The 15441-nt window shown below is 44.9% G+C and overlaps 1 protein-coding gene across 11 annotated transcripts in view; it reads left to right on the top strand.

The window, feature by feature from the left end:
* Positions 1 to 4607: 4607 nt before the first annotated feature.
* Positions 4608 to 15441, top strand: part of dmd (dystrophin) — a 227969-nt gene continuing 217135 nt past the window's right edge. For 8 of the 11 annotated variants that reach the window (XM_046382004.1, XM_046381999.1, XM_046381996.1 and 5 more), the window contains exon 1: positions 4610 to 5386. In XM_046382004.1, the coding sequence (XP_046237960.1) occupies positions 5305 to 5386 (82 nt within the window). In that variant the 5' untranslated portion in view covers positions 4610 to 5304. Of the gene's footprint in view, positions 5387 to 15441 lie in introns of all 11 variants that reach the window. The other 3 variants (XM_046382003.1, XM_046382001.1, XM_046382005.1) reach the window with 2 other exon arrangements.

The raw sequence follows: 15441 nt of genomic DNA, 5'->3' as shown, positions 1-15441 counted from the left end.
TTTTGTTGTCACGTCTCCTTTCTTTCGTAATCTTTATTCCGCTCTGGAGTGATTACCGCCGTGTTTATTTCACTTACAGTGTCATCTTCGAGAACCAGGGAGGTTGTGTGCTGAATTCAACACAACCCGCATGACTGCATTCCCTGGTGTGCCGAGTTAAACTTGTCAGATATTGCAAGAGCATCCTTCAGATGGAAAGCTACCACTAAGATAAAATCAAGTGCACCCGGCGGACAAACCGGAAAAGTAATTCTAGGTCAAGATATTCCAAATTAGCTTTGAAAGTGACAAACTTTGAACTGGGACAGATTGGTTCCCGGTAACAAAAATGCCATACGAACTGAACTGAAGGGCACTTAAAGTCACAGTAAATCACCAAGCACATATTCTTCCTCTCAGCCGCCAGGCTGTTTATCCATCTGTATTGTTTCGGAGGTGCCAGCTGTAGGGATATTTGCCTTCTCTTGAATATATGTGGCATATATTCTTACATGTTGGTAATCACTGTCCTGAATGCTCTGAATTGACAAAATAAAGGCTTCATTCATGTTAGTGAGGGTTAACTCCAGATTCACGTCCAGATTTTGCCAGGGAGGGAACTACTTTTCCCTCATTATCTCAATGAACACATGAGAGATTATATCTATTGCCAATTTTTGACTCGTTTGCTCTCAAGGCCTTCCTCTTCACAAACCCTCCTCCTGCCAATTAGGAGCTGTTGTGCCAATTACCAGCAGAAGCAAAAGCTCCACAGAGTCAGAGCAGAACTCTTGACCAAAAACAACAAACCGTCTCCAGCAAAAACATATTCACACAAGAAAAAAAAAAGAGTTATTTTGAAGTCAAGTGGTTTATGATTGTTGCTATGGCAGGCACACTTCACTGCAGGGAGCATCCAGATGCCAGAGAAGAAGATCTCATAAAGTTACATAACAGCTGGTTTTAATGCAGCAGCTCCGAGGCCGAGCCGAGGCCTTTTTTATTCATTAGTCTGTAAAGTCACAGTGGGACATGCATTCCTCTCGTCACCAGACAGTGAAACTTTGTTTTGTTTTTTTTTTGCTTTAGACTGCTGATTGACTAAAAATAGGAATGTGCATAACTGATACAAACTCTGGCTCCGGCGGTGAAATGCTTCCCCCGCCACCCCGACTGCTGCTGCCAAAAAGCACCAGGAGAGCCCAGGGGGCGCGGGGGGGTCGCAGTGACCAATGGGACAGGTGTACCAGGGCCACAAGCACGAGGGGGGGCAGGGCTTTTGTAAAGCTTTGAATGTTTTTTTTCTTTTATCTAGATATGTCAATTGCAAATAACGACGTAATTTATATTAAAAGTTCAATAATAAGGCTGCTTTTGCTCGGACTGTTTGAGACTACCTGCACCCCCTGCAAAAATGCAGTATGGTTCATTCCACCTGGTGAGACCCGCGAAATGTAACTTAGCAACGCACGTACAGCGTTCTGGGAGCTGCGGCACCATGTCTCTTTTAAAGGTCAAGTCGGGCTACCATAAGAGAAGGACCGAAGGCAGGAAGTGGGAAACCAGATGTTTACGAAGTTTTTTTTTCAAGAAAAGGTTTGTTCAGCCCTTAATGTTATAGCACATGATGAAAAATGAAATACCTTGGTTTACACACACTGCTTTGAACGCAGACAACCATTTAACGAACACACCAAAGCTCACAATAGTCACCCATAGCTAAACTTCAGGTGAAGGCTAAATAGCCTGCTATTTTAAACTTCCACTTGTAACTATTGCAGTTAGGGTAGCCATGTCCTGTGCGTGTGATTAGACATTATTGTTTGCGACTTTAAAAAACACTTTGACGAAATTTATTAATTTCCTGAGACTCTATTCAACTAGAGCAGTAGGGAAAACCTGTCTTCATGGCTCTGTATTCAACTATAGCTGGTTCGTTACGTCTTTTGTGCTAGCATTTATTTCGCTAGTCACTCTCTAGCCTTTTCATAGACCACCGTTTTTTTATAGAACACTTTTTATTTATTTACACTCTTTATTCATTTATTTGAAGGGGGGGTCATTCGTGAAGTGTCCTCTTTTTGGTGTTGTGGAAATGGTCACCCTAATTGCAGTAGCACTGGCAGCCTACACATTGTGAAGCATGCTTAGCAAAGTTATTATTGATGCTGTTAATAATAATAATGAGTAACCTATCACATTATTCAACAAATGTCCATTTCAGAAACAGTGGCAGAAAGTGGACCATCACCCTCTACTGCAGACTTGAGTGGAGGTGAGCTTTGTCTACACAGTTAATATCTGAAGTAAACTTTTTGTTAGAATAATCTGTAAAGTGCATTTTATTTTGATATTGGGCTGTATTAGGATGCTACTATCCATGTACTTAATGCTTGAAGAGGAATCTTGCCTAGATATAGAGGCAACAGAGGAGACTGGAAGTGAGACAGAGGAAGACAGTGAATGTGAAGTTTGCTCACAGGACAGTAATGATGAAGACAGGGCAGAGGCGGAAGAAAAGGGAAATAGCCAGGAGGACAGTACAGAAGGGGAGTTGTCAGAGGATCCAGGCTTATGGCCAGAAAAACGTACAAATAGACAGAGGGACACAATAGTGCGTAGACTGGCAGGAAGAGATGCTGTAGAACAAAGAAATAAAATGAGAGCTATGGAAGGAAAACCATGGCTAATGGCTGTGAAAAGATCCAAAGAGACTACTGATTTGGTGGGGGGCTTCAGGAGACTTTATACATTACACGAATTACCGGGGCCCAGAATTTGGTGCTACGCCCCTGGCTTGGGGGGGGGAGGGGGGGTCGGTTAAGGAGCAGCACGCCCTGTCAGCCTGGATTAGCTCTCATCAGCACAGTGAGCACACCTAACATCTATGTCATTTAGCCTCTAACAGACACAAATCAGGGTTGACGTGTGAATGATCTGACAATTAAATACAACAGCACACCGGATCAATCCTCCCTCTCATGCTCTGTGTAGTTTTTAAGAATCAACTGCAGCTCCAGTTGTTGTTTACTCAGCCCCGAGGGAAACGTCTTCAGAAAGCATCTTTCCAAGACCTCAGTGGCCTAGTTTACAGCAGAGATTCTTATTGTACTCCCCAACATGTGCTCGTACTGCCCTCTGCTGGACATATTGTGCCATGCCTACCCAGAGCCACTCACTACATCCTGTTTCTCAGCTGGTGTTGAGCATTCAGGAGAGTTTAGTATTTGGAAAAATGTCACTGATGAGGAACTGGAGGCCCTGCAGAAAGAAAGCAAAATTTATTTTTTTTTAGAAAGACACATTGCTTTTCTTTCTTTTGCAAATGCACAAGTAAAAGAAGTCATCAGTCCTTAACATTTTAATTTACTGTTATTTAGTATTTAAAGTGTCATGCCTTCAAATTTCACTTCTTTTGTTCTACGCAGTCTGTGCATTTCTGTCTCTGATGAGAAAAAACAGGTGGGAAGTTTACCCCGTTCACCTCCACAGTTAAATTTCTCTGACTACAGCTGCACATGTTTTCATGGATGTTCTAATTTGTACCTGAATTAGTTTCTGTTTAAACAGCAGTGAGGTTCATGCTTACAGAAGACCATGAAGATTTGTTAGATGAAAATGCCTGGAACAAACATGCCCGATCTTCCATCCACACATGGTCTGGATGCTCATCATGGATCAGGAATATTCAAAGTGGAATATTCAAACCAACAAAGTCAAATCATCTTTGTTATAACCCTCAGATGTTCTGGTTGGGGTCTTTGAGAACAGCTCAAAACACGTACTTAACATTGTCTTTATTTATGGCGTTGACAGAATCTCCTGGGATTTAACTCGGGTGCGCCTGGACACTGAGGTTACTGGTGCGACAGACTTGAAACTTCAAACCAGAGAGGTCAGTGACAAAAGGTTTCATTTGCAGTTATGTTTATTATTTTATTATATTGGCCCAGAGCGGTGACAAAGCCATGCAGTGTCAACAAAACACAAGCGTTAACTATGAATGTAATGAGCGGGCTTCCACTCAGCCTCACAGAGTGGAGCAGCTGAACCACATAAGTTACCTCCATCACCACCACCCCCGCCCCGGCAGGCCACCCACCGACACACACACACACACACACACACGCCACTTCTCCCTGTCCAGACGGCAGCCGGCGGCAGCCTGGTATGCCAGTCAGTGCGGAGGCTTCTGTTTTAGGAACATTCACTCACAGCAACCCCGCAGGCTTTCCGTACTTGTGAGTATCCGTGAGACTGCGGCCCCGAGCTGCGCCAGAATCCATCATACCATCATCTCTAATAATAGCAGCTCTCAGGTTCTCATAAACTCTTATAGCGCACGGTGCGTAATGGAGCCATTACAGTAAATCACGTCCTACTTCTGGAGAGCCGGGAAAGCCAAAGTGGGCATATCAGTTTATCAACAGATGTAATATTGGTAAGTCTGTAACGGCGCTGACATGTGAGTGGTGTGCTTTTGCATGGGGGGGGGGGGGGGCAGCAAAGAGACACTCTATTTTCTCCCTCTGAGGTAAATCCTGCACAGAACTTTAATTGTTTTGGTGGCATTTTAGAAGAAAAACAGTCTGCTTCACATAAATAAAGATTTTTAACTAATTCTCTCAGGTTGTGACTCATGAATATCAAGGCTACCAGGGTTTTTCACTTCTCTTTCTGTCTTAAAGTGAAGTTCCTCCATCTTTTTTGTGTTCCTATAAACTCTGTGACCCAAAACCACGAACATCAAAGCGCGCAGCAACCTACTAAACTCGTTCGGCTCTATCAGATCGAGGTTACAGGGAGGAGAACATGACGCTTCAGTAGTCATTAGTCCACGCTGGTTGTGTCCTGTCACGTGACCGCCACCCACCGGAGGTCAAAGTTGACTCCAGGGCCGACTCACCTGCTGCCAAATTACAATTAAACGTCACCGTCCCAGCGCGGAAGTAATCGTCCACTGATGCGTCCGCTGGGTGTCAGGTTTTACGCATGGCGGCCGCCAAACGGGACGGAGGCCCGAGGAGGACTGACATCCTACTATTTAGAGGTGGGAATGCTCCGACACCCATCCCCACCCCCTCAGCCCCCCACATGCACACCTGCTCCGCTCCGTCTGTTCCTGTCTGACAGACCGGCCCTCGTCCTTCCCCGTCTCCACCGGAGCTCTCACGTCCACTCTGCGCGCTCAACATTTGGCCGTTAGTTCTGGATTTGCGCTCTGGGTTTCCTGCCCTCCTCCTGGTGGATTTAACTTTTAACATTTATTTTCCCCCAACCGACTCCACTCACATCTAAGCTTTTACACCCGGCTCCCTGTTATCGATGGCGGAGGGTGTGCGCCCCGAGGACTACTGCGACGAGCCTGTGGAGGACGAGTTTGGAGAGATCATCAAGTGCCGATCCGGTGGGAGATCAAAGCTTCTCCTGTGTGTGTGTGTGTGTGTGTGTGTGTGTGTGTGTGTGGCCAGAAGTGTGTGAGCTGCTGTATATCGATCAGCGACAGAGACCATATGCTTGTGTAGCTAATATTAAGCTCCGGTCTGCTCACTGCCGAGGATGCTCACCGACAGCAGCTGAAAAATGATTCCCAAACTTCTGGGGCACACTGGGTTAGTGTGACAGCTGCAGGCATCTGACTGCCTGTTTGTGAGCACAACACCTTCCACTGACTGTTGACTGGTGCAGGTGTGATGGAGAGACTGTTGTTAAGTGTGTGTGTTTGCTCTGGCAGAGAACACCACTGTGTCTGTAAATGCTGTCATCCCACTTTGTTTCACCCTTCATTTTAAATGTTTTTTTGTGGGGAGGGGGTTAAACGTGCGTGCTGCCTTTAGACCTCTTCAAGTTACATGTGTGCAAATGTGAACTACATTTCCCATGAACACACTGTCTCTTGCAAAGGGGATGTTGACACTACTGGACAGTTACCAAGTCTAAAAACAGCTGATGACTGTGACCTTGTCCGGGATTGTATTCCTCACTTGTTGCTGGTTGGAGTGAAGCAAACTTGCAGTTTTGTGTTCCTGTAAGTTGTGTGACCCAATAATCCACACTGAGGCTGAGCTTAAACTCTGTATTTGTTAAGTTTAGAGTGTCGGAGGCTGAGATGTCCTGTTCTTCAGCTCCAAGAGAGTCAAGCCACGCCAAAGCAAAACACTGGATCTTAGTTTCCTCATAATGCAGTTCAGCAGCGTGTCCTCATCGCCATACCTGTCCAGCATGATGTCAAATGTGACCCTGAGGCTGATGGATTATTAAAAGCTTACATCCAGTTGGTGGTTTGTTTGTGTTTAACACAGGACGCCCGTGGCTCTGTTTCCTTTTCAAAGAAATAACTTTTCTTGTTTGTCTCCTTGGCTGCTTGTGCTGTTAAGGCTGCACCCGTTGAGATAATTCCTTGATTATGTAGTGGTTTTGGGTCTGTGTCCTCTCAGGGATCTCTGGGTGGGGGGAGGATTTAGACTGTCGGCAGGTTAACCATGAGGAGGCATTTCTGTCATTTTGCTGACAAGGCCCCCCTCACATCCCCCTCACTGTGCTGTAGTGGAGTTTCAAAGCAGCAGGCAATGGAAACACTGTGGAAAGACCATGGAGGCGTGCAGTGTTACACATTGGGGAGTGATTTAGATGCCGCCACTCCCGCCGATGTGATGATCTTGTTTTCTGAACCTATTTATGTCTTATTCTCCCTGTGTGCCACTTTGGATGCATTTAATTCTCCTTTTAACCCGTGAAGTATCCTGTGCCCTCGGACCAACATGTTGAAGTGGGTTAGTTTAGCCCAGGCCTTGCAGCGTTCAAAGTCAACAGCCATTTGTAGAGCTAAATCGGGACTAAATTGTTCCCTGGCTAAGTTCCCACATAGTCAAACCCAGGGCTAAAAATGTTCTGGGTTTAAGTGTGACTGTGACACTGAACCCCTCGCAGCTGGCCAAGATGAGTTGGAGCCTGCAGAGGTTTTATTTCTTCTTGTAGCACTTGTAAATAGTGGATGAAGTGGACTGTTTCACTGGACAGAGAGACACACAGTCGATTGGACTGAGATGGACGGCAGAGTCAGGGTTTCTTTTTAAAAGTTTTAAAGGATGTGTATATCCTTCTTACCTGTCTGTCTGTCTGTGTAAGTAACTCTTTTCCTTGACTGACCTGCCTGCTTAAATAAAGCTTCAATGAATAAATCAGGCCCTTATCCTCCCCCGTGTCTGTCTCACACACTTTCTCTTGTCCCCCCCCCCATGGTACAGCTGGTGGGTCATCTCATGCTTTAAATAGCGGTCAGCTGGCCTGACTGTTGACTGGCGTTCGGTGTCAGATAGCCCAGTCCCTCTCCCTCTGATCCACCTTCGCTCTTTCCTCTCCATTGCTTTCAGTTTTTCCCTCTCTCTGTTTTCCAGTCTATTTACGTCTCCCATTTCCTGTTTCTGCAAAACTTTCTCCCCAACATCATTTTCTCTCCCTTTTTTTTCCTGCATTCTTATTCAGTGAAACTTTTTTTGGACTTATTGCTCTTTTACATGCCTCCACGCCTCTCATCTCCCACCGTGTGTCATATTTTCCCACCCAAGTTGCTCCTCATCCTGTGACTGGACTGTCTGTCGGGATCTAAATCCAGCCGTCTTTCTCTGTGTTGTACAGGCCTCCCTGCGTGTATTTGACATACCATGCACTGTGTGCTGTAATGTATCCACGTGAGGTCCAAATTTAAACCACATTAGTGGAAAAAAAGTGAAATTTAACGATACTTTGCAGGTCCAATATTCCTGCTAAATTCTTGATGAATTTCTAGATAGTTTGCTGGAAAGAAGTACATGGCGAGAGGTAAAATCTGTCCATTATCCCGTCATCTGTCATTTAATTTTTTTTATTTCTATCCATGAAATGTTGCAAAATGGCTAAAAATAACCACAAAACATTCCCTGACATATTATATATAGACAGATAAATAGAGACGGTGTTTGCTTGGTTCTGCATTTCTCAGTGTGATTGGCAATTTGGTCCAATACACCCCCTCTGGCAACACGAAAGTATCCAGCTGATGACGTGTTGCCCACTTGATTTATCCTACTACAAGTTGTGTGTGTGTGTGAAGCCTCAGGTTGGTCTGTGTTCTTTTGTAGACTGTTTTAAAATGGTAGAATTTATCAACACTGACAACCTTTCATCAGCTGTGGGAGACCGGGAGTGTGTGTGTGTGTGTGTGTGTGTGTGTATATGTGTAGTCATGTCTGCCTTGTGATCGCACCCCGCAGGTCCGTATCCACCTCGCTGTTACCCATCATGCCATGCCTAGGCGCAGACCTCTCAACGTTAATCCTGATCGGCGCAGACAGGCAGGTAGATTCAGGCGTTTCTGTGGACACCCGCACCCTCAGGACGCCTGCGTGACATGCAAAACCGTGGGTGCACCCAGACGATGCGGGGATCCTCAGAGGAAGGGTGTTTAGGATATAGAAACCTGACGTCCAAACACAACAAGTCTTCACTGCTCTTGGCTCGATGTCTCTTCACTTCTCTTCTTTTGACCTCTCCTCTGTTTCCTCTTCAGTCCACTTTATTTTGTTTTTGACTTGTTTTTTTTTCTTATTCACTTCAGTTCTCCAATTTTTTCAAGTTCCCTGCTTGTAGCTTGATATCATCTTCATTTCACTTTGCGTCTGTACTATACTACTCTTTTTGTGTTTCCTCACTTCTCCTCATCTGCCTCCATTCTCCTCTCTCATCCTCCTTCCACCTCTACCTTTCTTCATCTCATCCCTTCTTATGGCCTCAGTACCCTTTTCTCTTTGTGCCTCCTCATTTTACTTCACGTCTGTGTCTTCACACTGCCTCTTTTTTTGATTTCTGCTCTCTCCTCACTTGCTGTTGATGTGTTTCTTCCTGCTTTGGCCCTGGGGAGGGTCCCGCCTTCTGCCCGCCGGCCAGCCAGGAAGTCATAACTGATGAGTTTAGTCAGCCAGTTCATCCACAGCAGGCGATATTTTATCTTCAAAGTCTTTGTTTGGTTTGGACTGTTGTTTCTGTCGCTCTAGTTAGACCCCCATCTCCCCCAGATATACTGAATATACTGAGTATGTAGACAAACACAAGGCGGTCATGTAATACTCAGGGATTTAAGTTGTCCCTGTCAGAGTGCTGTTTCAGGGTCAGCCTCTCTGCCTTTTAAATCTTCACCTTAGCTGTCAGCAGCACAAGAGGAGTTACTGATCTGAGTCCAGCCGAGTCTAGAAGGATGTTTTAGTGCTCTCTGTTTTCAGTTAATACCAGCCTTCGCTTGTTATTTGTATTTGAGCATAGTCAAGCATTAATTTACTTTCCCGTTTGTGTATCCTCAACAACCAAGGACAAAAGAAGTCAATAAAGACCTAACAAGTCAAATAATGAAGACCAACCAAGCAGGTAAACAACTACACAAACAACACGCTGCCTTCTGAGCTGGACACTTGTTGTGTTGATGGAAATAGAAACATAAGTTGTAACAAATACTGGGGAAAAAAGAGAGAGGACACAATCTGAGTAGGGGCATGCAATTTTAACAAACAAAGACATTTATTGAACTTTGTAACAATGAAACCTGATCCTGGTGTCATCGAACGAGGCACCAAACTATAAAACAGGGGCCTCGTTTAAAGCAAGAGCAGACTCTTGGTGCTTGCTTGCTCAGGTGACAGAATAATAAGCTCAGAGGACCTCCCACCTCCGTATGATCAAGCAGGGACATTTCTGGACAGAAGATGGCAGCAGAGGCAGCTGCTGGCTCCATAAGTGTCCTCAGAGAGACTGAGCAAGCTGCTGGCAATGAAGATGAATGTGTGGGAACAGATATGCCTGTTCTTGGGAGATTTGAGTTTGGCTCTGTATGAGACAGAGAGACAGAGAGAGAGAGAGAGGGAGAGACAGGTTGGGTTGATACAAACAGAGAAAGAGAAAACAAACACAAAACGAGAAAAATGGTGGGGAAGAAAGGCAGCTGTTGTTTTCTTTCGGCAAGAAGAGGATGTGTGGTAAAATGAATGACTGAGTAGTGATGGATATGAAGACACACACGCACACACACATGTACATAATCTCTGTGAGGAGATGGAGTGGAGGGTTCAGTGCAAGATCTGACCCATATGAAGTTTCTGGGTCACTACAGACCAGAGGAGGAGGAGGAAGAGGAGGATGAGTGTGTCTGTGTGTGTGTTGTGTGTGTGTGTGTGTTGTAATGAGTCTGGCAGTCGAGGATCCCTGAGGAACCTCTTCCCTGCTCACACACACACACACACATCTGCGCATAGCAAAGTCCTTTCTGGGTTAGAAGAAGTCATGTCAGGCAAAGAATGTTTTTTCAGAATCAGGTTGTGCTCCATTCTCATGGAAGTGGGCCAACAGCTCGCAGCGGGGTGATCAATCAATCAGGTCGGAGAAAGAGTCACACTGGGCCCAAGTTGACCACAGAAACTATCTCTCCTTGCAGAGATTACCATGTCTTTGTGGATGCGTCAGACAGATGGTGTGCTGTCATTAGAAGAGACCATATCTGACTTGGTGTGATTTGTTCACCGTCAAAAGTGGGACTTGCTAATGGGTGGGAGTTCTGAATCTGAATGCAAATGTGTCCGCTCACATTGGGATCAGCATCAGAACATTCTCTGGGTTCAGATTGCATTAGATTTTCAGCCTGTAAAAATGTAAAGCGGTAGTTTTGGTTAAGTTTAAAACAGACAGTGAAAGTGACAGAAAAGTAAAGTGAGGACCGGAAAAGATGAGCGATCTGTTAACATGTTGAATAATTAATGTGCAGATTCATGTACACACCCCTTTGTCACACACACACACACACTAAGACAGAAAAGACTTACGAGGTCAGCACCATCACACACACCTGATGGAGAATAAGATCAGCTCCACTTTGATCCTCTCTGCTGCAACAGTATCACACACTCTGTGTGTGTGTGTGTGTGTGTGTGTGCTCTTGTACATGTATCTGAGCTCCAGACTGTGGGACAAACCATCAAAGGGCTGCTATAGGGGTGGTGATCTGGTGACTCTAGGCTCCTACACCTACCTGTCATCCATCCATTGTTTCGTATCATCCGTCTGCTGTGAACAGTGTCAAAGAAGAGTTTTTAAAAGAGGGGGCTGTTTGAAGGTTAAGACCTGGTTTTAGGTCTGACTGAACCCCTGGCTAATGGAGGGAGCATGCTTGAAAGAGTTGAACCGTCTCTCCTTGAAAACCTTCATGGTGTTGCACTAAGTTCTACACATGAAAAATGATGAAAGCGGTCGTGTGAAGAATAATAAAAGAAGGGAACGCTGGTGGGTCAAGTTAGCCTTGTAGGACTGGACTTGTACATGTACACCCCTCCTCAGCAGGGCCTGACTGATCGTACAGTTTCAGTAGAAAATTTAGACAACAATATATCCGAAGAGATCAAATAAAATTTCTGCAGTGAACATTATTACACAGATCTTACTAATTACTAAATTATTAACACAAAAAGCACATACTGACATTGCCACCAGTGGTAATAAAAGCTACCAAAAATGTGCTCCGGACACAAATGATAAAATATACACAGAAATAAAGGGGTTTTTGGTGTATGTAATGACACCTTGCTTTCAGGTTATCCACTTCAGACTGTGTGTGGAAAAAACAAGCTAAGCTGAATAAATGATAGAATAAGGAGGGCGATAGGAAAGATGCAGAAAAGGGGGACAATTTTAATGTAAAAGAGCGATATCACCTCCCGTCTGCACTTCTGCTGCGTCTCCCTTTTCCAAGAGCATCCTTCAACGCTTAAAACCTGCAGTGATTTCTTTCCAAGAATTTAAAATGCCTTGGCATTTCTCAGAGCATTTCAGGTATGTGTGTGTGTGTGTGTGCACGTGCAGAAAAACAGCACTTAAATAAGGCTTCCTTATCTTCCTCTCCCCTCTCATCTTAATCAAGGGAGTGTGAGTTTGTGCATATGCATTCATGTAGGAAAATAAGTGTTTCTGAAACTGGATCTTCACTGGGCTGTGCTGTTTTCCTCCGTTTGTGAGCTGTAGAAAAAGTTAAGTAGGGCTGCAGAAAAATAGTGCATCATTGTCAGCTAATCTATAAAATGTCAGAGGACTCGCGGTTTCTCCGAGCCGGGGTGATGTCTTCAGGTTGCATGCTTTTTCTGTCCAGAACAGAAAATTTTTCGCTGTCATATGAGCAAATTCTTTCTTAATTTGCCCTTTCCGGCGGTTTCAGAAATAGGGAACAGGGAACAGTTTTCTTGTAATCTTGTGTTATTCTGACACAGACTGCTGCTGTTAAAAAAAACCACACTATTAATATTCATGTTTTGGTATCATGACTCACACAATTCTGTTGAAATTTCTCACACTCCAGCAGCTGCCTCAGGGTTTTTATGTGAGTTGCTGTCCAGAAGAGTGTCCTCACTTTAACAGTGTACATAGCCTGTACTGTACTATTCTCTCATTCATCCCTGACTGTCATATTCCACTGACTGTCTCCCATTTTAATCATGCGCTGCTTTTCTCTAGCGGGAAAACGTTACAGAGATGCAATGAAGCAAATGACTACAGTTACTGCTGGACATGTTTTTAAGACGGTTTTTATCTGCTGATCTCTAACGAGGCAAACTGAAGCCCATCTTGGCTTTGCCTTCCCCCAAACAACTCCTGGCTAATTCAAAAATGGGCAGACGGGTGGAGCTGAGGCGAGACGTCGCTCCTTGCTCTAAGCTACTGAGCCTGTACGATCAGGTTGTGTGATTTTCTGTGGCATTTACACTTGATGTAGTTTGGTGAATCAGACTCTGATCATTCGTGTGAACAAGGTCCACTGTTTAGTGCTTTGCAACATTTCAGATCAACTGCATTCAATTATGTTTGTGTCCAATTGATGTAGAGTTCAGCCTGAGGGGAAGAAATCCTCTCTCTTTAGCTGCTAAATGCTCACTGTGTTCACCAGCTCGTCACTGACTGTGTCCGTAATGCAGATTGTCAGTCTCCTTAAAAAGATGACAAAAAGTTTTCTGTCGTGTCTGGAAACAACATGAGGAGTGAGAACCAAAACAGTCAATTTGCAGCATATAAAACCAAAGCAGTCTTTGCAGAGATTAAAGAAACCACAGATTTGGTGTTAAGACTGTGGATTTGTTTAATACAGGTGAGCGCTGAACAGAGTGTTGCATACATGCTATATATGTGTGTGTGTGTGTGTGTGTCAGCGTAGTCAGTGCAGTTGTTTCTCTGTGTGTTCTCAGCAGGTTACAGATCTACTGTTACCCCGATTCAGCTTCCACCGAGCACTTTGTGATCTGGCCTTTGCTCTCTCCTCTATTTGCTCTCCTCCTCTCTTATTTGGTCTCTCGCCGTCTCATCTCTCTTCCCTCGTCTGCTCTGTGTTCTCTCCCCTCGTTTTGCGTTCTGTCACTCGGTTGTTCTTGTATTTCATTTCTGTTGTTTCTCCCATTTGCTCATACACACAAAAGGGGAGAAAAAGGCACTCGGTGCCTCTCGACTCTCTCCCACAGTCATTTCTGCTTCTCTCACTTTCATGAAACTGTTGTCAGCAGCGTTGTTTTCATTTTTGCTCCCTGAAATGGTGTCACAAGGTTGTGGAAAGGAAAGATGGAATGGGAGAGATGATTTAGAAAATACATATTGGGGGGGGGGGGGGGGGGGGGGTGTAAATGAACAATTGGGGAAAACTGAGACAGATGGCCAGAGGGGCAGATAGGGCTTCTTAGGTTGAAAGGTTGAATGGATGATACAATGGAGGAATGGGAAGATTTTGAAGGGATGGAGGGGGAAGGTTTGAAAGAGCTGAAGGGGAGAGCTGCTTTTTCTTCCTCCTTCTGCTTTCCTGCTTGGACGGAGGGACGATAGGGTTCAGAGAAACAGGAGGCCTTGAGGAAGATGGTCCCGGGTGCAGGAACCGGATGGTGAGAAAGATGGAGGAGGCTGGCAGGGAGGAGGGTGGGATGGAGAGATTTTTTTTTATTTTGAAGAGTGTTTCTTAAATGTGAGGAGCAATGAAGGTCTGCGGGTTGTTTTGTGGGTCTTTGAGCTGGTTAGTGGGCAGTCTGACTCACCAGATGTAGACCGCTGTGGGAAGCCTCCCACCGGCCAAATACTCTTTCCTTTTTCTCCACTCTGCTCCCCCTGTGTTGCCACTTTCGAAGTCTAGAAAAGTAACGACTGCTCGAACTCCTGCTATGCTGCAGACTTCCAACAGAAAACTTTGACAGGGGGAAAGTTAAAGGTAAAATTTAAAGTCTAAATGAGCTATTCTTGATGTTTGGTGAAAATATAATACCAAAGAGGGAAACTGATTTTAGCTAACAGCTAGTGCTAGAGCCAACTGTTGGCCAGCAGCATTAGCAAAAAAATCAGCTCTCCTTACAATGTGGACCTCATTTTAATGATGTTTGTTGCTGGTTTTGCACTTGCCATGACCAGCACTCGCCCAAAGCACAGGCTTAATGTTGCTGAATTTCAGTAAAGGGCTGCGAGGTGTCTTGGTGGATCAGTGCTGTCGAAACTGTGCCTCCAGTTTCACCACTCACCAAATGCTCCCTCACTTGTGTCTCGATCCCCCCCCCCCCCCCACTCTTTAATTTTTTACTTTAGCTGAAATAACCACAGGAACTGACTGAATGTGACAGCAGAATCAGTTCAGTTCTTCCAACAGCAGTACAGGCATCCTGTGATGAGGAATCTGAGGATCAGGGCCACTTTGACATGACAGTATCCCTGTGAACATGGACGGCCCAGGAAAATGATTGGATGTTTTTTTTAATGTGTGGATAGATGCTGATGTTCTATAAAGCTGAATTTTAGGCCTAAGAGTGTGTTTGCACTAGAACTGAGGGCTGAACAAACTCACGGCAGCTCATCCCAACTGAAGTTCTCTGATTACTGGATTTACTCTGAGAGGTGATGTTAACCTGGTCCTGAATCTGAAGTAAATCTGCTTGGAATTTTGGCTTCTAGACAATGCTGACAGCAGACGGGATGAAGTGCAGGAGAGTCCAAATTGGAATGAGCTATTTGTAGCTTATTAGCTGTTCACTTTCTTTCATTAGCTACTCCACGTGAGACCTGGCACTCAGACAGTTATGAGACAGGAAAACTGTGATCCTCTGAGCAGCAAAAGTGACGACTTTACTCCCCGACAGACCTGAAGCCGTGAGCTTTATTTTCCCTTTCCAAGATTAATGCATCAAACACATTCACTTTTTATTTCCATGTCTATGAACCAACTTCCCCTGCAGCCAAACGACCCATGTGCGCTGAAGAAGAGAAGCCAAGTAAAAATCCCATATTATCACGGGATCCCTTTAAGAATAATCAAGACAAAAACAAGCGATATGGCTGACATGCAGATGAAAGAGCGAGGGGATGAGAGACACAGGGAGAGAAGGTGGGAGGCCTGGATAAGTGAGGGACAGGGCTCTGATTGCAGTTAATTGCTGT

Source organism: Scatophagus argus, chromosome 24 (assembly GCF_020382885.2).
Source record: "Scatophagus argus isolate fScaArg1 chromosome 24, fScaArg1.pri, whole genome shotgun sequence".
Lineage (NCBI taxonomy): Eukaryota > Metazoa > Chordata > Actinopteri > Scatophagidae > Scatophagus > Scatophagus argus.
The sequence above is the reverse complement of the archived record's forward strand: the minus strand, read 5'-3'. Positions and strand labels throughout refer to the sequence as shown.